The sequence below is a fragment of the Labrus mixtus genome, chromosome 1, assembly GCF_963584025.1.
Source record: "Labrus mixtus chromosome 1, fLabMix1.1, whole genome shotgun sequence".
In the NCBI taxonomy this organism is placed as follows: Eukaryota; Metazoa; Chordata; class Actinopteri; order Labriformes; family Labridae; genus Labrus; species Labrus mixtus.
In genome coordinates this window covers 35,214,880-35,239,841 of record NC_083612.1, presented here as the reverse complement: position 1 = coordinate 35,239,841, position 24,962 = coordinate 35,214,880, and the positions used below count along the sequence as shown (strand labels likewise).

General features: G+C 37.7%; 1 protein-coding gene across 1 annotated transcript in view; it reads right to left on the bottom strand.

Annotated features, from left to right (window-relative positions):
• LOC132978248 (transmembrane channel-like protein 3) overlaps nucleotides 1-17,349 on the bottom strand; it is a 31,442-nt gene extending 14,093 nt beyond the window's left edge. Inside the window, exons 1-10 of the mRNA XM_061043383.1 lie at nucleotides 17,140-17,349; nucleotides 13,693-13,839; nucleotides 10,822-10,897; nucleotides 8,997-9,078; nucleotides 8,648-8,754; nucleotides 5,642-5,740; nucleotides 4,554-4,696; nucleotides 3,084-3,231; nucleotides 2,875-2,918; nucleotides 1,773-1,920 (exon numbers count right to left, since the gene is read on the bottom strand). Of these exons, the coding sequence (XP_060899366.1) occupies nucleotides 1,773-1,920; nucleotides 2,875-2,918; nucleotides 3,084-3,231; nucleotides 4,554-4,696; nucleotides 5,642-5,740; nucleotides 8,648-8,754; nucleotides 8,997-9,078; nucleotides 10,822-10,897; nucleotides 13,693-13,839; nucleotides 17,140-17,291 (1,146 nt within the window). The 5' untranslated portion in view covers nucleotides 17,292-17,349. The remainder of the gene's footprint in view (nucleotides 1-1,772; nucleotides 1,921-2,874; nucleotides 2,919-3,083; nucleotides 3,232-4,553; nucleotides 4,697-5,641; nucleotides 5,741-8,647; nucleotides 8,755-8,996; nucleotides 9,079-10,821; nucleotides 10,898-13,692; nucleotides 13,840-17,139) is intronic.
• Between the last annotated feature and the right edge of the window lie 7,613 nt (nucleotides 17,350-24,962).

The following is a 24,962-nucleotide window of genomic DNA, read 5'->3' as shown; positions in this document are numbered from 1 at the left end:
ACCCAAGGACACATCGGACATGTTGCTGCAGGAGCTCAGGACCAAACCCCTAACCCTTGGTTGAGAGACGACCGACTCTACCAACTGAGCCATAGCCGCCACTCATGAGACTAAGCTCTTTGCAGCGTGTGCAATTAAAACAGTTTACTATTGCAAATACAGAGCACCCCTACATGTACTTTCATTTAGGACTGGATTTGCAGTTTTTCTACATTAAGATGTTTTGTGTCAAAATGCATGTTTTTGTCTTTGTATAGTTCATGTATTTGCAGCACTTTTCATTAACTCGCAGTGTTTCAGTAGTTGCATTTGTTTTGGATTTTTTCGTTTCCTTTTGAATTAATTTTGTTTCTGAGTTTGCTGCACACTTTTCCTAATGTTAGTTGATTCCAGGTTGCAGGTTGGTTGTCCTTGTCACAGCCGCGTATTATAATTATTATATATTATTTTTGCATTACTGCATTGGTTTAATTTTCAAACACCAGAGGTTGCTGCTTGATCTGTACTTCCAGCTGGACGCAGAGAAAAGATGTTCAGGTTGATTTTGAGTACTGTCCTATTGTATTCTCTAGTGTATAACTAATATCTGATGCACTTAATAAAAGACAGTTACATTTTGATTTATGGAACAGAGCAAACAAAGAGGTGATTGGTTATGTCCACACTTTTAGGAATAAAGTCTGTTGTAACATTTTAGTACATGGCTGTGTTAAATACTTATGAATAGCAGGGCTCAGAACAAACTGTTACTGAGAAAAACAGGCGGTTGCTAGGGAGGAAGTCTGGTGAGTTTGAGGACAATCTGCTTTTTGAGGGGAAAATAGAAAGGAGATGATAACAACGGACAAAATAAGTTTAAAAAAAACCTCAAAACTATGGAAGCCTGTTTCCGCCAGTTAAAAAAATAAAAATGAAAATAATCAAGTTGAAATTATGAGATAAAAAGTTGAAAAAAATAAAAATCTCAACATAGCATTTTTATTTTTTTAACTGGCGGAAATGGGCTTCCATACAAAACTGTACAGAATGACAGATAAATCGTCAAAACTGATATGGCACATGAAGATAACAATAAAATGTCAACAGACTCTGAAAAGACGGAGCAGAAGAACTCTTTCAGGAGACCAGTTCACTTTGTCTCACTTCCCAGATTAATGTACGTGATTAAAACTTCAGCTCATTTAAAGAAGGCTACAGAGTTAACTGTTGCTATGGAAACAGCTCTAACTATGAATGCCAATGGAATATTTGTTTTAGCTGGAGAAATAAATCATTTCTTAATTAATAAAATACTTCAAATCAGTTTTGTTTCAAATGATTGATTTCCTTAGTAAGTATCCATGTAATAGGCGGGATAATGTATCGTAATGGCTTCCATTCTGCCATAATCTGTTCACCATAGACTCCCTTACCTAATGCATATCTCTGTATTTGGACATTCTTCTGGTTTCAGTGAATTTGTTCAAACTAAATAAGCAGTCTGAGGATGTCAAAACTGATGGTTCGGACCAAAATATTTTTGCAGTTGCAGCTCTTTTCATATTGTTACCTTAAAATGATATCAAATATTATAAAATCTCAAACCACACATGTTTAAAAGTTAATGGTAAACCTATAAAAGCATCAAATTGATGAACTGCATGGCAGCCTTTATGATGTAAATGAAATGATTAGCTGACTGTTGTCTCCTGGACCAGCTGCAGGACTTTCATTGATTCTTTGGAACTGTTTGATTTGATTGATAAACTAATTATGAGGAGGATAATGACTACCTCATTCTTCTCCCACAGTGTCAGCTCCGGCTTCTCCTGCTCCAGTTTCTGGGAACGGTCCACCACAAAGTAGATAATGTAGATGCTGCCGGCCAGCGACAGCAGCACCAGGATGTTGGCTAAGATACGCAGACTTATCAGAACTGCTCTGAAAAAATATTAATAACAATCACAGAAAAACATCGATCAGAACTTCACAAATCTCGATGTTCATAGTAATTACTGAAAATAGTTCTGATTTGTTTTATTACACTAAATATTTACAGTTTATCTTAAAAGAACAGAGTTTATAACTCCTCTTTATTCTCAAAGAAATGTGATGCAACTTATCCGGCTGAAATAGCATTAACTCAAAAATGATTGACTGCAGTACTTTCACTATCATTTTGAGTTGTACCAGTATTTGGAACACTTTCAGAAAGTGTTGTAGTCAAAACAACACTAACCGAGTTCCAAGACTGAGAAAAGACCAAGACATTTAGGGATTGAGACCAAGTCAAGACCAAGACCAAGACCATACATATCAATGAAAAATCATCATTTTGTGTGCATGGGGCGTGTCACTCACTTAAACCATAACACCGGGAAGTTTGCAGCCAAATCCAGGGGATAAAAATCAAACTACAACTACATTGAAGTTATTTGCTTGTTTTTACTTCTAATCACAGTAATGACATCAGTGGTAGTCTTGACTGGTCTTGATTTAAAATCCGGAGTCTGCCCAGTCTGAGACCGAGACAAGACCGAGTAAAAAAGCTTTCAATTCCAAGATGAGACCTTCAAAAGTCGTCTTGAGACTTATAGTTATTAATTACAGTTAATTACATAAATTCATTCCCTGTCAATTTAATTCATAGCTTTTTAAAAAAAATGGGAAACCACTCTGATGCAGAGTGATGGTTTTTTTTTACCAATTCAGAAGGCAGTCAGAAGAACTGTTTTCTTGGGTAGTGTGCTCACAAATCCAGCCATAATCTATAATGATTATAACTGAGGAAGTTGCTCAGTTTTGTGTCACAGCAGAGGAAGATGATGGCAGTATTACAAGATGAATAAGCAGCATGGAGTTACATTTCTTGGGAGGTCAAGTCAAGACACCTACAGACTGGTATCCTTCTTTTTCTCCTGCTCCTCCACGATGGCTTCCTGTACAGAAAAACATTGGGTTTGATGAGATTTTTAATGTTCTATGAATGAAAGTATAAAACAGAGACACAAGAGGTGAAAAGAGGTGTTGTTGCATTGACGGTGAATAAATGAAAATGTAAGTGTAATCTGATATGTAGAGTACAGTGTGTGTCATTTTCTAACCCGGATGTTGTTGACGATGGCGGCTCCTTTGCTCTCTGCTGCCTCTGGGTTTCCTATCAGGTAATCCCAGGCACAGAAAACCCTCCAGCAGAATGTGAAGTTCTCATCTGATGCACTGGCCAGGCTCAGACGGGAGTTCTTGGCCATTCTGAAGTGTTGTTTTTCAGGACATATAATCATAAGATACATTAAGTATCGCAGAAAGATTTTAAGTGTAGTAAATGGTCAACCAATCAAAAACTGTTGTTAAGAGTGTGAGGCTCCCTCTGGCCAGTTGTCAATGGGATTTGTTAATATTTATGATTCCTAAAATGTCAATGCTCATGTCTGCTAACCGTTCCTAAGACAGCACTACAAGGATATATTTCTGGTGGTGGCCTACACTAAAATGACAAATGTCTTTTGTAATGGATCACTGTGTGTTTACCTAAGAAAATGGATATGGACGATTCATGGGCTTTAAATGACCTTTCCCATGGTGTCTTCCTCAGTACAGACTCCCATTTTTTCCCTGCAACTTTTCCACAGAGTTTTGTCGGTTGTATCGGCTGTGACACTGTTGCTTTATTTCTATCTTGAGAACTCTCCTTCGATATCCCTCCCCTCTGATGGGGATAGTTCCCCGTTGTGAAGTTCATGTGTGAAAAAGCAAGCCAGGACATTTTCAGGGGCAGTCTCATGCCTCTATTGGAACAATTAATACTCTGACAAAGCATAGTTATTTAAATGTGTTTAAATGTAAGAAAAGTCAGACCTTTCAAGAGGGCTTGCTATTTCACAACAATTATTTACATGAAAGTTCCCTGCAGGAAAACTATTGCAAAAAAATATTTGATTGTTGAATACTTTTCCCAGAATAAGCTTGACCACTGGTGTGACATGTGGCCTGTTGTCCCAGCTCTGATAAAATGATCTCTGCTCATGGAAAATAAAAGCAGGGGGTTCAACTCAAGTCATTGTACAAATCTGAGGGATGTATCACGGAGAACACACTGGTAATGCCAAACAGCCGATAAAACCCTCTGCTTCACCTCATCCCTTCAAGTTATCCCAAAATGATCACCATGACAACCGTATTTTAAAGAGGACTTTGAACCTACTGGGAGCTAGTGGTAAGATTGAAGTTGTAAATTCTGCCGAATCCAGGGGATAAAAACCAAACGACAAATAAATTTAAGTTATTTATATATGACGTCAGTGGTGGTCTTGACTGGGAACTATCTCAGCTGGTGCAACACATTTAAGAAGAGTGTAAACTCTGTCCTAGATAAGAAATAACATTCCAACCAGGCTGCATCTGAACTTACCCAGTGCAGGCTGATGGACTGTTCTATCTCTGTGAGCAGGCATTCAGCTTTTTGTCAGGAGTATTTTGTTATGTGACACACTACCTGATCTAGCCATTATCTCATTAATAGATCAACAAAATCATTATGGCATGGTATGAGGTGTAAAGACTGCAGCAATTACTTTCTTAACAGGATGATGAAACTGTAAGCAAAGACAGCCATCCCAACCAGGAAGTAGGCGAGGGGCAACCGGTACCCTGCGCTGCCAATTTTCCTCACTCTGCCATAGTAACCATAGAACAACACAGAGTACTGCAGGTAGCCCTGTGGAGATCGAACACACACAAAGCACAGAATCACAACACAGAGGTTTAGTGCACGATGGAACCAACTACATCTATAGAATGAGAAATAGAAAGTTAATGCAATTAACACAAAATAAATCATAGACTTTGTGCAGACCAAAGCACACTTTTTTAACCCCACATTATCACTGGACCTTTTATGAATTAACTTTTGTATAGATTGTATATGACAATTTCTAATGCAGTGTCAGGATGTGATTTAAAGATCCAGTAGATGTCTGCCTTGAGCACCAGCATTAAACCAAGACAAACAACAAACTGCAGTTTGGAAACACCTCAGCTATTCTGAAGCCTCCGCTCTCCTCCAGTTACAGGAGTTATCAATGAGAACACACCATAATTAAGCACCAAAAATGTATATTTCTTTAACCATTTTTTACATTATTGGTATACATATGGTATTTTTACATATTTGTTAAAAGTATTTTTTAACTACGGAAACTACTGAAGCCCTCAGCGGACATACATCCATTAATTTGATTCTACTCTGTTTTCCAGTCATTACAAATACGATATCAAGATCTTGACTCATTAGTCACATTATCTCAGGATAACATCACTGGTCTTCCTTGATAATGAGATCATTTCTCAAGATCAGAAAACACAGATGATTCAGAATTAAAAATAACAATTTATGTATTCGTATCTAGGACAATATGTAGACCCACTATTGGTCACTATACAGTTCACTATAGGCCAGGAAGAAGAAGAACGTTGTTTAAGTTTGGTTGCTTTTTAAGAATGGTTCCTAAGTGTACAGAAAGTCATTATTACTCTGACAGATCACTACATAATAAGCTTTAAGCTTATGTAACCTGTGGAAAGAAGGAGGCAGGAAAGTAATGGTCCATTGTATCTGTGAGTAATGTGTTATTGACAGAACAGTAACAGGAAAGATGCTTGCCCCAAGAGACCAGATGGTGTCCAGGTCTTGGGCTGAAGCCAGGTGCTCCTTGGGGATGGTTTTACTTCTTGTCGTTCCAAACGGAGCTCCAGCCAGCAGCTAGGTACACACAGACAGAGACAGTTGTAATGCATTATGATGACAACAGGAAGGAACCCTTATTGGGCCTGAAATAAATGTATTGTTTTTGTTTGTTTGTCTTGAAGTCATGACTGTCATAGTAAAGGTACAATTGGCTGAATACATTAACGTGATTTGTATCTGTTTATTAACTCTTAAAAAGAAAATGAGAACCTCTTAGATGCTTAAAAACAATTATAATGTTTTTAAAAGATACATAGTTTAATTCATTGTTATTGTTTAATTTAAAGTTATTATTAAAAGTTATTTAAAGTTGTCACGAAACCGTGTCTTAAACTTTAATCAAACTATATTGATGCATGTTTTGATACCATGATAACAGTAACAAAAGCCTTATCCACCAAAATATTAGGTCAAACTCCTGTACACTGTTTAAATTAAACAAATACATGGGCTCGTTCTTCTCATACACACCTTTCTTATAAAAGGGACATTGCTTTTTGTAACGCTTCTGAAATTGTATCCTTAATGTCCATAATTACAATAAAAGAGACTGTATGCCATTGAAATGTAAGGTATAAAAAAGTATTGAAGGAGGAAAATTTGGCGACCTTAATTTAAAGCTTTTAACGAATCATTTTTGTGATGTCAGTGTAGTTATAGAAATATCCCAGGGCTGACTGAGGCTGTGGTGGAGGGGCACATCTTTTCAGAGGGCCCAGAAGTCCTGGCACATAACTGTCTGTTTTTTTCTTTAAACAGGATGTATTTTTTTTTTACATATTATGTAGGCTTCAATCTCTGGGGTTAAGAGGTTATATCATTTTTTTGTATTTGTGGTGTTCACCTCATGCTCATCATCAGTCATGCAGAGTTGTTTTCAAGCAAGTTGTGTTCCAATGTCTCCCTTAACTTCTTTAAAGGCAGGGTTGGTCATTTTCGAAAACAAGCATGATTTTGAAAGTAGTATTCCCTCAGTGCTTCGTCTACACCCAGCCCCTCCCCTCTGTGCTCCCTCTAAAGCCACGCCCCTTAGAAACTACGTCGTCTCATGTCTCATTCAGTAAACACTAAACTTTATTGTAATAAATGTAAAAAAATTTGAGTATTTTACAACTCACAACGACAAACTCAGAGTATAAACTCTGTCATCATTCGAGCACTTTGAGTTTGGGCTTGTGCATGTAAGGGAGAACGAGCAGGACGACAGGAAGGCGTCTGATTGGTTCATCAGATTGGTACCTTGTAGCAGACATTGGTCAAAGTTTTTACAGACTTACAAAGCTGATACAGATGACGGATTTTCTTTGTTCCCTTTTCAGAGAACATGAGTTATTAATTTCTGTCAGGACCTAAAGACAACTTCAACCAAAATCTTAAAAAGTGGATCTGGAGAAAATTACCAACCCTACCTTTAAGTCAAATGAATATAGAACTCCAGCTTCACCAAAAATAGAAGCTCATTATGTAGGAAACACAAAGGTTAACCTGTTCAATCACTAGCTAATGATCAAAGAATATACAGACACAGATATCAAATATGACGGACATCCAAGACATTTGATGAGGGATAACATTAGGGAGCTCCTGATAGGTCAGCCTTCACACATGAGGGAGAGAGAAATAAATGTAGAACCAGATTAGGCACTGGGAATGACAGGATAAGTCATAACTGTGGAGATTGCTGGTGTCTGAAGGTCAGTGACCAACATAAATCTAACAGCATCTCCTCCTTTGTCCCCTCTGTTCTTGTCTGCAGTTTGTGTTTATCTGGTAGAGTGAGGCTGCAGGAGAATCACCTGGCAGAATGTTTCCTCTGACCTGTTCTTATGAATATAGGAATACTTTTTACAGAGGTGTAGAAGTCAACAAACAAGTATTACATTTTATAATCTATAGCCCCGATAGTAAAGGTCGGGAAGTTCTACTTTAAATTACATCAGTTGTGATCAGACTTGAGGGTGTGTTTCAAGTTTGCACGTAAGTGACTATAAATTGATTAAAGATACAACCAATCTGGGGTTTAGCTCAGTTAGTAGAGAAAGAGCCCCATGTACAGAGGCTTGCATGTCAGCCCCCTGCACATTTCACACCTGATAGAACAGATAGAATGAACGTGGTGTCGACTCTTTGGAAAGGAAGACAAAAAAATTAACGTATATTGAATACATTATTTATTTTCTTAAATGTAAAATAAATGTACTTCATATTATTTTTTAGGCTTTTTGTGCCTTTATTGGAAACATAGGACAGTGGATAGAGAGAGAGAGAGAGAGAGGGGATTGAAATGCGGGAAAGGAGCCACAGGCTGGATTTGAACCTGGGCCACCCGCGTTGAGGACTATAGCCTCCATATATGGGACGCACGCACTAACCACTGCACCACCAGCGCCCTAAGTACTTCATATTATTGACAACTGATGATTATAAGAATAACTATAATTTTAATAATAAAATAATTATTTATATTAATTTTAAAAAATGGAGTCTGAAATGTCATATATTGTTTGTACATTTTCTATTTCAATAGTGGACACATCAAATGTAATCTGCACCTTGTGCCAAATGGAAATAATGATCACCTAAGTACTTTGAGTTTGAGCTTCATACAGGAGAGCTAAAGAGACAGTCAGCACACAACAACATCAACAAAGACAGCAGAGCACTACTTTGTCCTAATCCTTGAAAAAAAAAATCAAGACACTGTTAAGAAATGCTTTTGATTGTAATTATGGATTTAAATCTGTTTTAAAATGCAAAAAAAATAAATGAAAGTACATTCTCACCACCAACTCATACCAAACTAGAGTTTGGAGCCGTCCTCCACTTCAAATGATGACAAAGAGAACCCCCTCTAAACTGTCTCACTCCTCGTCTTTTACACAGTGTCACAAACAAAGGTGTGTGTAGCACACAGTGTCTTACCTCTGGAAGGACGATGAAGGCTCCAGTCATGATGGTCAGGACGATGTTGATCCCAAACAACCAGCGGAGGAAGATAAAGTATGATGCCACGCCAGACCCAAAGTGACCTCAATAAGGCAGAAGAAACATCTGACTGAGACAGACTTTACACTCTTCATTTGTCATTCTGTGTCCTGAAAGGTCTAACTGTATAAGTATAGAATTACCTTTCAAATGGAACTGTCCTAGAAAAAGGAGGTTTAGTAAAGTACTTCATATAAAAAGAAAAAGTGGGGGGTTATCTTACACTTTATTCTTAAGTATAATAACAAAATCAAACACTTCTATTCATTCTTTAGAGAAAACTCACTTTCAATCTTCTTAATGCGCACTTCCCAGGGAATAAAAAGGACCACAATGTTATAAAGCCCTCGGGAAATTTTCTTCAACAGCTGCAGGAAAATAAAAAACTGGAGTTTACACAGATCATAATGTGGAAATATATCTGACCATCTCTGAATGTGTTGAGGATTTCCTCAAATATCTACAGACTGAACTCTTACATCACTTAAATCAGTCTTGCTCCTCCCTGAAGTGTAGCATCCTAAGCTGGAATCATTGATGAATGATTTAACTGTTTCTATAGATCCCATTGAGATGCAGCATTGTCAATAAAACATGCGGCCGCGGTGGCCGGCTTGTTAAATAAACGCAGTGGTTCCATCACATAGACGACACCTGGGCGGGCCGCCCAAGTATATTTCCAACCTGTTTTTATTGAATTTTTCATTTATTCATAAAATGAGTGTGCACAAGAGATCGAGAGCAGTGACATGCGCACGTTACCACGTTTAAAAAACAACTAATTAACGTTTAAACGGTTGGCGATTTTAGTAAACGTTAAACACCCTTAAACGTTTAGAAGTCACACCTCTAATATTAACCATCTGTTACAGAACTACATAATTTATCACTATATTCATTCAGCATCTTTTGCATTACTCACCACTGCACTGTTTAGTCTTGTACATGTTAGTCGTTGTTCATTTGTTTGTTAATTGTTTAATATTCAATATTATATTCTTGTACCTAGAGAGCACAGTTTACTGAAGTCAAATGAATTGTCTGTGTAAGCATACCTGACCAATAAAGCTTTTTTTTTTATTCAGATGCAGCACATATGCCTTTGGTTGCAGCACACACAGCATTCGTTTGGTTGCAGCATATATCCATGTGATGAATTAAAAACACAAACAGTGGGACTGCAGGAAGATTTGTGACAGAAATTAAAATCAGAACTGAGATTATGGCAACAATTATAGATAAGGTCAGCTGCACCAATGAGTCTGATTTTCAATTAGTGGGAGCTGAAGAGTTAATAAGTCATTATCAGACATACTAAAGTGGATTTATTCTAATTGGGGCCTGAGCAGCCTGAACATTTTAATTAAACTAAGCTTTAACAACAGGCCATAAATTCACTCATGCACATGCTACCTCCACACGGTGCTCTCTCTCCCCCCCTCTGTCTCTCTCTCTCTCTCTCTCCCTCTCCCTCCCTCTCTCTCTTTCTCCCTCTTTCTCTCTCTCCCTGTCTCTCTCTCCCTCTCTCTCTCTCTCTCTGTCTCTCTCTCTCTCTCTCTCCCTCTCTCTCTCCCTCTCTCTCTCTCTCCCCCCTCTCTCTCTCTCTCTCTCCCCCTCTCTCTCTCTCTCTCTCTCTCTCCCTCTTTCTATGTATACGTGATGAAGATAGGCAGATAACACAAGCTGAATTATCTGCAGCATGCTTGTGTTCAGACCGCATTAGGGGAAACACTCTTTTTGATTTCAATTCAGCAGCTTGCACAAAGGAAGGCTGACATGGTTTATTATTCTGGCTCTGATAATCAAGTTGCTGCAGTGCAGTGAAATAACAGAAAAGATACTCGAAGCGCAGATTCACACAGAACACTTGGAGCTGTTGCTGTATAGTTTTTAGTGTAGACTTCATCTAAGCTGCTCACAGTGAAGCCGGAGGAGCAGAACTGTCTCTGTTGTTTTTTATTTTGTCTTCTCCTGCATGTTGCTGCAAGAATCTGTTCAGTTCTGATACATCATTTAAAATGCTGTAAGTGCATGTAAAGTGGACTACAGACAGTTTGGAATCAGTTTGAGTGTACATTGGTGAAAAGTAACTGACTGAGGTTTGTACGTACATCAGCTCCTGCAGTCTGGTACCCTCTGGTTCTGGTCAGTCGTCCCTCATACTTCAGGACTATCTCTCTGGCCTGCCTGGAAAACAAGGACACAGGTGCATGTCCACTGTGAGTAGTTATGACATCTTCCCTGGTTCATTAGCTCATAAGAAGCAATCAAAAGCTTTGTCTGATCAGTGGATGTTTGAGGGGATACAGCATCACATTGACAGTCTTTACCTCTCTTTGTGTTTATACACATACACATACACAAAACTCATTTACTAAAATTTTCAGAGTGAGCTGCTTGTTCTTTACGACTTTACCCTGATTTTTTTCCTACCAGTCCCTAGCAAAAAGTTTGAGTAGGGGGTGAGCTGATGTGTGAACGCAAGAGGAAATATTCAGGAATATTCGAGGGGAGCAGGCGGGGTGTTGACATTTATATCATGTGACCAGTGAGCAACCTGTACAATCATGATGCACATAATGAAGCTGTTCATACTGTTTTCTGAAGTATGTTCCTTACCAATCTTTTCTTGATAGTGTGAATATGTCTTATTACACATTGATATAAAGGCAGAAATTGGCATGATAGCATCTGACTGTGTTGCTTCTTTCACCATTTCCACATCGTTCTTTTAACGTAGCGTCCTGCCGACTGAGAGACTTTCGCCTTCCCGTCCAGAGGTGCATGTTCATCCCTTATGGAGACTTCATGCCACATTTGTAATCTACATTTATATTCTTTATTGCAAAGATAGGTCACAGGAGGTATACATTTGTTTCAGTATCAGTGTTTCTATTAGGCTCTATCATGTTACTACTAAAGCGTTTGCAGCATGCTGAGTACAATGGCCTTTTTTTTTATAAAAGTGCAAACCAGTCATAAAAGCAAGATCGTTCTTAAACCAGTCACAGCAGACTGGCCACATTGGTATAAACTGTAAGAACAGGATCAGTAGCTTTAAAGTCAGAGTATTTTTTGGGTTCAGGATATGAGGATATTGGTGGGGGCGATGAGCCGTCTCAGCTGCACGTCACACTCTCCAATGAAAAGCATTTGACATTTATTTTGTGACCTCATTTCATGGTTAGGCTGAGGGCTGAGGTCAGAGTTCAAATTCTGACAATAACTCTAAAATTTGTTGCAAAATCTCCGTAAAGACCAGAGATTTGTGATGTGAAATACGAGCGGTGGGATTAATCGCAGACATTCAGCCGGAGATTAAAGAGTGTGTAGAAACGCAGACTTGCATTCCATCCCTGATGACGGTAATAAAACCTCTGCAGTAATAACAAACTGCCCATATAAAACCTGTTATCCATGGCACATACTCAGCACATCTTAGAAGCTCTCTATCTATTCCGGTTCTCTCTTCCTCCTGTCTGCTTTCCTTCTACTATCCAACTATAGACCAATGTTGATCACAGTTTTGTGTCTGACTTTTAGATAAGATAAGATAGAGGTCTTTTGACAAGTGCTAACAAGAGTCATGATGGTAAGTAAAAACAAATAAAAATTAATTTGTGTATACAGTAGGGCTGCAACTAACGAGTATTTTGGTTCTCGAATAGTCATTGATTATTGAAACGATTAATCGACTTATCTGATATCATTTTGACTTTACTAATGGCTGTTATTTATCTATCAACATTCACATTCAAAATGACTCTTTCACACTCAAAATATGTCATTAAAATCTTAATTCAGCTATATGTTTCTCTTGGCTTTAAATGTTACTAGTTAGCGTGGTTACTATAGTAACACGGTCAGAGTCTGCTCTGGAAAGAGAAAGAGATGAGGAGACAGAAAGATCAGGAGTTCTCAGGGAAAGGTTTTACGGTGAGGGACTGAAAATCACTGCGTGGCTGAAACTTTGGATTGAATTCATCTGAATGTCAGAAATGTTTTTTTTGAAGACGTATGTCTAGGGTGCCTTGTCTCCAAATGTTTGCTTGGGGGGGAATTATGTGACTTGTAGAGCACTTTAACTGATGTATCACTGATTGCACAGCTCTGGACAGCTCCCTATGACAATACTGTCCATTTACAACATTTACATCTACCTCCAGCAAAGTATGTTGTATTTAATCTTTCATATTTAAGACTAGTAATGTTTAGTTAAATCCTGGTTGTATATATTCTCATTCTTAGTTTTGATATTTTTAGTGCTTATTTACTTTGAATTTAATATTATATTGTGTTTATTTGCTAATATTGTGTCTTTGGATAACCTGCTGCTGTAATGCCACAATTTCCCAGTTTGGGATCAATAAAGTAATTCTATTCTATTCTATTCTATAAGTGAGGAGAGGGAGTGAAAGTCAGCGAGTGTGAGAGTTAGGGTATTTGTCATGAGCAGCTTAGAAACAGTAAGAAGAAGCAGGAAAAATGTACAGTTTAAGATGTTCGAGCAACAATAAATGCCCATACCTGCTGACGACTTAAAGGGATGAGGGTCAGCCCTGAACTTAACTCAAACTTTAGCCCTAGAGCAGACCAATAAGTCTCCCCGGGGCTTTCTGACTACGGCCGGAGAATCTCAAGCATGAAAGGTTGACACTTTAAGTTTCCAGCGTCCAGAGTGTAATGCTCTCTGAGTTGAGAAGTTTTAGAATGTGTTACATCTGAAGACCCTATTCCTATTCTTTTTTATGTCCCTTCCTGGTTGCTGTTCTGTTGTTGATCTATGAATGTATTTCAGTCACACAGTTGTCATGTTTACATTTTTATGAAAGCTGAGGTGCTCAGGTTTTGGCGCCCTTTCTTTGAGTTCAGTGACATGTATACTCTGTGTGCAGAGTGGAAAGCAGAAGAGAACAGACGGAGTAATTATAACGTTTAAAAATACAAAAGAACAGCAAAACAAAAAACAAGCAATGTGGTACTTTAGGACTTTAAGCTTGCGTCTCATTGGCCAGGGTCTGGTCCGAATGTTGGCGATGATCTCTTTCTGGTACTGAATGTTCTGGAACATCTCCTCCGGGTCGTTGCTGTCAACCCGCTCATCGTCTTTGTCTTCATCATCTGAAGAGCTGCCGAGTAAACACAACAAACACAGACTAAGACTAGTACATTGTAAACAGACATTTTAAAGTATTTCATCGTCAAAGCTGAATGAAAATGGTTGTGATGTACAGATTGGCAGACTTTTTCACTTTAAAAAATATAATTAATACAAAAGACATTCACATTTTTACTTCACCCATTTCATATTATCTGATAAGCATCACATGTAGCTGTAGCCTGGTGTTGTGCAATGAAAAGTGGATGATTTACTAACAGGGGAGTTAAGACTTGTTCTAAACAAGATTATGTATTTGGCTTAACTTGATTTTAAATTAAATATATTTCTGATTTAATCCAATAAAAAAGTACACCTGGCAGATAACATATCCCTGCTAATATGTGTAAGGTCTGGCACCTCAGGCCAACAAGCTCCTAAAATTTGACAACAGAGAAATGATTTTGTTCATCTCTGTTTTGAAATAATGTAAAGTATCACACAGACCATACCACAGTGTGTCAATACATTGCTTTGTCAATTTATGGACTTAACATTTGTATTCAAATTTAGCGCCATTTAATCTTTGTTTTTTGTTGTTTGTGTTTATATTTGTTTTTATCTTTGTCCTTTGGTTAAGTTATGACTTAACTTGTTTGAGAAATAATGTCGGTGTACTCTGAATGTATGCTAAAAGGTAAAATAAATAAAACATTGTTGGAAAAAAAACATTAGCGCCATTTGATAAATTACCTTTACGAAAATAAAAAAAAGATGTGTGTGTATTTAATCCCTCCAATTTGACATCACCTTGATGACAAAGTGTAAGGGTGAAGGACTGCTGTAGCCTTGGCATGAACCAATCAATGGCACAGAAAGATGGGAGTTTTTAGCTTCTTAAAGCAACCAAAATATTTCCTAAACCAGAGGATTCTTAGTGTGTGTTGCCCTGTCATACTTAGTTTTTAATTACACAGATATTACCATTTTATAGAATGTGAATTTGTGTGACGCAAAATCAGAAATTGGTCACTAAACAAATAACCTCCCCCCTTTTTCGGCACACATCATATATACAGTATGTTGGGAAAAAAGCTGCTGTAAAGATGTGAAAATATTCAGTACAAGTTAATTATGGATTTAGACCAGTAACGTCTTTCATCAATTTTAAATTCAGGTTTATTTTGGCAGTGTCAGATGGGTGGCTCATGATGCACTGGGGGTCCATAGCATGAGCTCCCCTTAGCCCCCCTGTAGCTCCACAATTATATAAAAATGACTCAGGTAGAGTAGGCTATGGTCTGTGGCTTAGCATGTTGAAATGTTGAAATGATGACACGCAGCAGTCCTCATATGAAACATGAGGGGACCTGCAGGTATATGATTGAAACTGAAAATGGCCCACAACTTGTTAAATTGCCTTTATTTAAGTAATATTGATATAATAGGGGGCTCATCTATATTGTGTAAAATGAACAATAGTTTTACCTTTATGCTGGTCATACAACAAAAATTATAAAAAAAGGTTTATTAAGAACTAAAACAAAATTAAGAGCAAAGAGATATAATGTGTTTTGAAAGGTGGCAAAGCAGATAATGTCCCCATTACAAGTTTGAGGTTATTTATATATTTTGTATTTTAATGTCTTTTTTCAGCTTAATGTCAAATTTCTGAATATCGTTTGGATGTTGTTTTAGTTAACTTGTTTTCATATTTATTCTTCTCTCTCATTATTAATCTGGTAATTTACTGATAAACTGATTTTATTTGGCTAGGCTATGCTACTCAGCATTAGGCTAACATTACACATTGATAAGCTAACTTGCATAAATGGAGTAAAGAAAATTACCATTCTTTGGCAGACAGAGGAAATAGGTAGACCCTCAGGTTCAAAAACTGATTCTGAGTCTGGGGGCTCAAACATGAAGGCTGGACGGGTCCAATAGAGCAGCCAGATGAAGCATTTGTTGTCAGGTGTAGCACTTTATGAGAGTCCTTCTCCTGAGTGGGCGTGGCTTCGATACATTCAATGGACACGCCCACATCATCCCACAGCATCTTTATTTTTAAACTTAATTTGATATAGCCTACAGTACCTTGCAAGTTTTTTTCCCCACTGAAATTTATCCTGGTGGTTAATAACACAGGCTTCTGTTATATAACAAAGCAAACATAAGTTTTTTTCTTTTTCCTTTTCTTTTTTTTTTTTTTACAGCTTTACAGAATCTTTATAGGACAGAGGATTAGGGCCATGTTAAATTTTTTATTTTTTTTTTAATTTCGAGATTAATGTCGTAAATTTACAAGATTTAAAACTCGTAAATGTACGAGAATAAAGTCGTAAATTAAAGAGATTTAAAACTCATAAATTTACGACTTTATTCTTGTAAATTTACGACTTTAATCTTGTAAATTTACGACTTTAATCTCGAAATTTAAAAAAAAAAAAAAATTTAACACGGCCCTAATCCTCCGTTGTATCTTTAAATTAAAATGGGAGAAGGGATTAATTTGATATTTAATTGGGATTTTATTGTTGAAATGATGGTGAAAAAAGTGTTTCCCACAGATGACCACCTGCATGTAGTATTTGGTGGTCACAGGGCATTTTTTGAGACTAAGGTCCACCTGTCCATGCATGGTTAACACTCAATCCTCTAACCCTGCTCCCTATCATGACCATTTCTATGTCCAATCATTTTAAAAATGTATGTTTATTGCAGAGCCTGTCTTGCAATGCCTACATGTGACAATATTTCCCCCCTCACCTCTACCTTCTAAAGCGATATGTCACTCCTTTATTATTGAAAACATAGTCCAAGCTGGCAAATGTTTTATTCTATAAAAAGTATTTTTAAAGGGATGAACTGGAAACAATGCATACAAGGCTGAATATCTGCAAAATGGTTATATCAGTATTGTATGAGTTCTGTCTCATATTGTGGATCACATTCCCTCACAAATCAGAAAGAGGATATTTAAAATGGTGCATGCACAATGATAAAAGACAAATAACTTAAAATTAAAATAAGATGAAAAATGCACTGTGCAAAAAAATGTTTAAAAAAAAGAACTACCTCACTTTTTTCTAAAGGGCAACCAACATAACATTTAACTACTATGACATTTATGAAAGAAATAGCGTGTCCATCATGTTGCTGAGTGGCAGTTAAGAGTCACACAGGAAACTCTCCTTATTATTAGATTTAATATAAGACTAATTGTATAACCTTCAGGATGTCATTTAAGACTCAGAAAGATGAAAGGCACAGAGACAGACAGATAAAGGGTTCCCAGAAACCATCACAGAGGAAGATTTATCAAACTCACCCTTGCTGGTGGTCCTGAAAAGCTGAATAAATCCTCCGGGAGTTCTTCCTGATACTTTTGTGTCTCCTGGTTGCAGACAGAGATCTGCTGCTCCCAACCAAAGGCTCAGACACCACACTCATGCTGTCTCTGCTCGGAGTGAGGGAGCTCATGAAATCACATAAGGAATAACTGCACAGTGCTGCTGGTTGAACCCTCCCTACTACCCACTGCCGGAGCCCCTCTGGAGCAGGATACACAGCCCAGTCCAGAATGAAACACACTCACCCTGAGTCCAATTAAAGCTGTACTGACTGCTTAAAGGGACAGCACCAAACAGCTGGCCACTATATCAGGCACATTTTAATGGTAATCTTTAATTCAACATGTCAAAAACTACAAATGTTTTTTCACAATGTTACAAATATATTTCCACCTGCAGAAATAAGATTTCTATAAGTCAAAACTGATCACAGATATCTTAGATTAGATGAGATGGCATGTTGTATCATTTGAATCAATCACAATCAGTAATAATGGTGAAAGTACATGTGGCACAGGAATAACAAAGTATGATATTCGATTGAGCATTCAAATATTAACTTCAACCACTGTGATGATGATAAAATGGGAATACTGCTAATTATAGAAGTTGAAATCAACAGCTCTGAGATTTACATTAACATTTATAATAATGATAATAGAAGTAAGACTGATATTAATGCTTGTAGCATTTAGAGTCGGGCAGATCCATAGAGAGAGAGAGAGGAGCTCAATGTTCAGGTCCCCCAGCAGTCTAAGCATATAGCAGCAAAACTAGGGGCTGGACCAAGCCTGAGCTCAGATTCAGATTCAGATTTTTTATTGTCCCACAAGGGGAAATTTGCGTTGCAACAGGAGCACACAGAAGACAAGAAACACAAGGACAACATCACCATATGATGGTGGACCAAAACAACATTGGTCCACATGGACCAAACATGGACCATAACAAATTAAAAAAAATCAGACAACACAGCAAAATATAAAACCAAATAAAAACAGCGCAATAAAATCAGTCAAGAGCCCATACCAGAATGGAAATTCAAGTTATTAAAGTGCAGAGTGGAGATGTGCAAATGTGCAATTCAAGTGCAAAAAGAGCAACAAATACCTAATTGTTGTTTAACATATTAATTGCACTTGGTAAAAATGAGCTGCAGTCCTAACAAAGCTTTATCAAAAAGGAAAGTTTGAAGTCTGCTCTCATAAGAAGGTAGGGTGTCTGACTGATACTACCCTGACTCGTAGATGATTCCAGATGAGAGAGGGCTCTACCTTCCATAGCACATTTAGAGAATATAGGTACCATAAGCTGGTCTTTATTCTGGGAGCATGAGTTCTTTGATATGATGGTGCCTTACCATTAAGAGCTTTGTAAATGAGAAGATAGATTTTGAATTCTCTTTCAGATTTTAAAGGGACCCAGTGGAGAAGCTCATTTCTGGTTATTGGAATCAAATCAATGTGTTCTGCTTTGTTTACATGTTAGGACAATGCATTTTGGATGTTAATCATCACAATTATTTTTTGGAAAATGAACTAAGGACATCATAAAAATATCACAAGGCTGCAGTTATTATTGTGTTTTGATGCTAAATCAGGGACAATTTTTTTATTTATTTTTTTATAATTGTTTTTATTGCTTTCATGCTTTCCATCAGTCATCAGTCAAGTTTTTATCAACCAAAATAATACCACAACATTTAACTTAGTTATACTTTTCAAGAGTGAAATCAGGATCACATGAGATATTTACCTTTATAACACAAGACACAACAGAGAAAACACATGAAATAAAACAAAATATATATATATATATATATATAATTGAATAAATATAGAAACATGTCCCATTCATTCATGTCAAATCTCGTCCCTCGCATCCCACCCCCCACCCTCTACACACACACACACACACACACACACACACACACACACACACACACACACACACACACACACACACACACACACACACACACACACACACACACACACACACAAACACAGTCAGGGACAATTAAAAGAAATTCATCCGCTGCATGGGCATCATGAATGTGCTCCAAGCTTTATGTTACATTTTGAGAAATGTTTTCCTCGATCACCTGAGATTTACTGTTGTACTAAAGCAATACCAAAGTCACTTACCTGTATAGGTTTACCTTCTGGGAAAATCAATAAAAAGTGAATATGGCAAAATCTCTCTGCAGAAACATGTTCTGGACTCTTATTTGTTCTTATATTGTGCTTCACATTAAACATTTTCTAAGCAAAGGAATTGGTTCATTGAGTTTATTATTTTGTTTAACCAGTTTTATCATGCATGAAGCTTCAATAAATGGGTGTGCGCCTTATGTTCACTTGGCCCCTGCCTCTGTTCATGGATGCTGTGAGACAGCAGCATACCTGACAGATGTCTCTATTTCATTGGTTGTCTGTTTAACTGTACACAGAGGAGTGCTTCTGATCAATGTGATTTTGTTCTTGGAGTCCATTCACAACCCAGTGATCGGAGCCCTGCAATGATTCATCAGTTCAACATTTAGGCAGCCAGTGAGGAGAGATTTGTGGTCCTTCATTTAATGCAAGAGTTCTCCTTCATACATCATTATTAGGATCTGAGTCTGATTTGATCTCTTTCATTGTCACGCTCATGGGCATCTTAGTTGGGGGAAAAGTGGGACTCACTACCCAGGGCCCCTACGGAGAAAGGGGCTCTTAATCAGAATCAGAATCAGAATCAGAATCAGAATCAGGTTTTATTGCCAAGTACATTTACACATACAAGGAATTTGACTTGGTGTATTGGTGCTAAACAATTAACAAGGAAATAAAGCAGAACTAGCAACAACTTAAATAATACAGTATAAGAAGATATTACAATATATAAAAAAATGTAAAATATAAAATATAAAAAACACATAATGTACAAAAGGTGCAATGACGGAGATTGGCCTGAGTGCAAAAAAAAAAAAGAAGTGCGCTGTCAAAGGTGAGTTGTGCAAAGTGATTTAGGACGTGTCAGAATATATTTTGCTATTACCCGGCGCACAATCTATGACGCAGAGCACAAAGAGGTTGAATTGTATATTTGGCGTTACATAAATAAGACCAATCAGAGTGTCAGCTCTCATTGCCTCTTAGAGCCAGGTGTGCAGACAGACAGGCATGTTGGTCATTTTCAGGTAGGTTTCAGTCTTTGTTCATTGTAGTCCATGTGTTGATGGTGGACTGAGTAAGAAGTGTAGAATTCTTTTATAACTTTGTCTTGTTGTATAATGTGTCAGCTAACATTAGTTATTGGACATAAAATGAAGCAGGACGTGTTGTTTTGTTAGAGTTAATACTGATGAGAAACTCACTTAACGTAAGCTGATGATAGCTGACATTATTATTATTTTGCTGTATGAGATTGTCAGAGCTACAGTAAATAGCATGTTCTACAATTCTTCAATTCACTTAGCAGACTCTTTTATCCAAAGCGACGTACATCAGAGAGTAAGAACAACACAAGCAAGGATCTAGAAAAAAGGGAACAATGTCAGTAAGAGCAAACGATCAGCTTTGAGTCTGATTGGACACACAGGTGCTGACAGGAAGTGACCAGAGGCAAAGCACAACATTGAGGGCAGTTCTTGAGAGCTCTAATCAGTATAGAAAACATCTTATAAGTCATCGTTAGCAAACAAAAACCATCGTCACAACCATCATCATCATCAATAATATGGAGACCATCATCATTAAGTTAGTAGGTATTCATGAAAGAGCTGGGTCTTTAGCTTTTTCTTAAAGGTGGGGGACTCTGCAGATCCAATGGAGCATGTTAATGTCTGAATAAACTTCTCTCTTGCAGCCATCGCCTTCAGTTTAAAATGCCGACTTCCGTCCACGAGTTTAAATAATAGGTCAGCAATCTCTATCTGAACAATGTTGTTAGTGACAGCTTTGAATGACATCCAATCAGCTCAACATTTTCAAGATACTTTTGTTATTTTTGTTGTGCAAACATGGTGAGATAAACAGAGTCAAGTTGAGAGAAAGATTGACTAGGTGAAATCTTACTAGGTGAAATTTAGAAGTATGACTGATTGTTGTAAAGTTTTAATTTAATATTGATTCTTTTCTTTTTTTTTTCTTTGTAGCTGGTCTACATGATTATTGAGTTAATTTATTATGCTATGTTGTTTTGTTCTTTTTAATTTCAGGCAGCTTTCGAAATGTCATGACCTGTGATTCCTCCTGAGAAGTATTATGTAAAGAAAGCACAATGATTTGGTATGGGAAGAAGACAGTATTTTTACAGTATGGTTGAACAAAAAGCATTGTCATATAATGAGCATCTCTTGTTGCAGTTGGTTGGTTGCAATAATTCTTGATGGACTTGTTCTTCTCTTACACACTTTTCTCATGAAAATTATTATTATTTTTTTTTAAACCTTTCAGTACATTCAATACTATCAATCGTTCAAATAAGAATATTGTATCATTTAAAAAATGCATGGTATTAAAAGCATCAGAGGAAGATATTGTCGACCATAATGTGAAGCTTTTGATGAGTCTCTAGTATTATGGAGGTGTGGCTTTACCAATATCAGAGGCTGGCTGAGGTTGTGATGGACGAGCCAAATGTGTCATGTCATGGCGCCCAGAAACCCTGAAGTAACTGACCATGAATTATGTCTTTTTTAGGGTTTTCTGTCAGTCCACCTGTTGATCCCATTCCGGTGAACACAACACCTCAGTAATGCCTGAATAGAGTCGATTTCCACAGTTTAAAAACATTTTAGTGTTGATCTTGACACATTTTTGATCACATCCAAGCCCAATAGCCTGTGTCCTTGCTATTCTACAATTCATTTAGCACCTTGATATATGTTTGACCTCTTGAACCATCATGCATGTAAATAGTTTGGCAGTTTGGCAGAGGATCTTTTAATCTGTAGAACAAGAAACACACTGGACCAGAAGCTGAGGATTAACCAGCGAGAGAAAATGAGGTTTGCTGGGGCAAAAACTTCTTAAAATGTTGAATTTATCTGAGCAGTCATTCTGATTCAACCTGTTTTATTTCTCTTTTTAACAACTCATCTTTACTGATTTTTCTTACATTCCTGAAATTATAATATTCTCTATTGTCATGAATTAGATTGACTTGACAGTTTTCATATGACAGCCTCTCTTCCTCCCTTTCATTGTTAATGTTATTGTTGTTGCTCTGTTTCTTTGTCTCTATTCATCTCTCTCTTTCTACATCTCTCCCTATCCCACTTTCCAAGCCTAATTTAATTGCAGCAGATGGCTGTTCGACTGGAAAATGCCCTCTGCTGCTTATGACCCCAGTACCAATGGTTCCTGCTAGACAACACATCTCTTAGTGGTTTGTCTCCTTCAGCCTTTGGGTTGAACTTCCCTAGATGATTCACCAAACCTTAGAAACTCCTGAGCTCACTTACATGTGTTGGCTCTTTAATTTCCTGCGCAGCTCTTATTTTGTCTGAATCTCGCTTCATGTCATTAGCTGAGATTATATACAGTAGCCAATTCATTTCTCAAATTCATACTTGGACATGTTGAGTGTGACACTGGCCTTTTCAGCTTGATCCAAAACAGAATGCATTCTTGTGTCGAGCTGCTCCTTTGTAACTTCCCAGATGAGGATATAATCCATGTGACTCACAACACCTTTGAGCGCCAAACTTCATGCCACCCCTGCAGAACTCAGTGCCTGGACACAGCCCCATGCCAACAGGCATAGAAAAACTGGAAGTCATCGTCGTTTTAGGAAAATTGGTTTCTTTGAGTCCAATCTGAAAAATGTTTTTTTAGAGGAGTACAGATACGAGGAACATTTCTATGAATCTTACTCTAATCTATAATCTGTAAAGTGATATTTTAAGTGAGTATTTCAATAAGCACTCTTTCTTGTTGTGTAATGACCTCAGTGCCCGGTCAATGGGAAACTCTAGAAGGAGAAAGTATCATTCAGGTGCAGCAGCACTGGGACATTTGTCAAGTTTGTGATTCACTTCTGCTTTGCTGTAATGCATCTTTGTGTCAGGGTCCTGAACCACACATGTAAGAGGAGCCTCTCATTACAGATGAACACATCTGTCTCTGTTTGGTTCTCAGGAACAACCAGACGGAGCATTATTTAACTTGACACGTAGCTTAAAACTAGTATAGCAGTTCAAATTTAAAACATTGGAGAGAGCTGTCTCCCTCCCACCTCCTCCCTATAGTCGATGTGCATGCAGGTTGCCATGTTGCAGACACTGAAGCTTCAGTGTTTAGCCAGGTCTAAATGGTCTTGTAACCTTTCTGCGTTCTAACCTCTCTGCGTCTTTCAAAAGCATCTCCAATATGTATCCTAGTGTTTCTACGTCTTTGAGCTTATTAGAGAAAAAGCTTGGGATTGTTAGGTCGGGTATCTGAACTAGTCCGCTTGCCCACTTCCACTTCGCTGCAACACGGTTTCAGTTTGCCTGGCAAACAGAGAGGCGCCGAGCCTTAAAACCGCCTTCTTCTCGGGTCAAAACAAAAAACAAAACCATTCGGCACCGGAATCAAAACTTATTAGGAGAACATACTGGCTTCTGCGTTGCTGACAGAAAAGACAGCACTTTAACATTTCATTTTTCTTTAATGTCTGATGATATAGTAAGGTCATTGTATGATTTAATTCAGTAGATATCTTACATATTGAACCTTTAACAAGCTAAAAATAGAGTTGTCCAACCAATTGTAATTCAATATTTTCCTGAGTGTTTTGGTAGTAGAGACGCTTATTCACCACAAACCGCCTCAATTAGGAGAACAATGCTTCCTCTTGCTGGGTGTAATTCACATCCAGTTTTTTTCAAATAGGCAGGCACTTATTTGCATGCAATGCAGGTGCATGTGAGATCAAAAATCCAAGTGCTCAAGGGAGATGCATTGTTAATCCACAGTGTAAACACATGTACTTAAGTGCTGGCAGTATCCACTTGTTATCTGATTACACAGGACCACTGTGGAAAATCTCTCTCTGAGCTCTGCCATGATCCTTGGAGGGCGGCTGTGGCTCAGTGGGTAGAGTGGGTTGTCTCTCAACCGGAAGGTCGAGGGTTCAATCCCCCAATCCTGAAGCCACATGTCCGATGTGTCCTTGGGAAAGACACTTAACCCCAAGTTGCTCCTGCTGCTTTGTTGTCTGCGTATGAATGTGTATGAATGGGATTAGTTACTTCTGATGGTCTCTTTACATATCAACCTCTACCATCAGTGAGTGAATGTGAAGGTGTGAACTGTGGTGTAAGAGAGTTTTGAGTAGTCAGTAGTCAGTGCTATATAAGCTCAAGTCCATTTACCATTTACCAGCAGGACAGTCCATTAGGTCTGCAGAAAAAATGATTGGTGCGGATCTACCCTCCATCATATCTTTGCATCTTTTATACTCCTCCACACTGCAATATTGTAGAATAACTAGTTTAATAGTTTTTTATGTTTAATGCTTGTAGCTAAGTTTACTGAAGTTACATTTCTTATATATGTGTAAACATTTATGGCTAATAAATCTGACTAATGCAGACCAAACACATGGCAAGTTAAAAGTGCAACTGAGATGAAAAAGTATTTATCTGAGCGATCTGTTGTCTGACTGCCCTTTATTCTCCAGCATCACTCCACTATTAAAGCTGCAGGTCATATTCAGGAGGTTACACAGTGACATGATGTGTTCTCATGGTTTGTTGATTTGTTCCTGGCAATACTTTTGTCCCTATCTTTGAAGAGATTATAAATAAAGAAATCGTTTTTTTTAACCA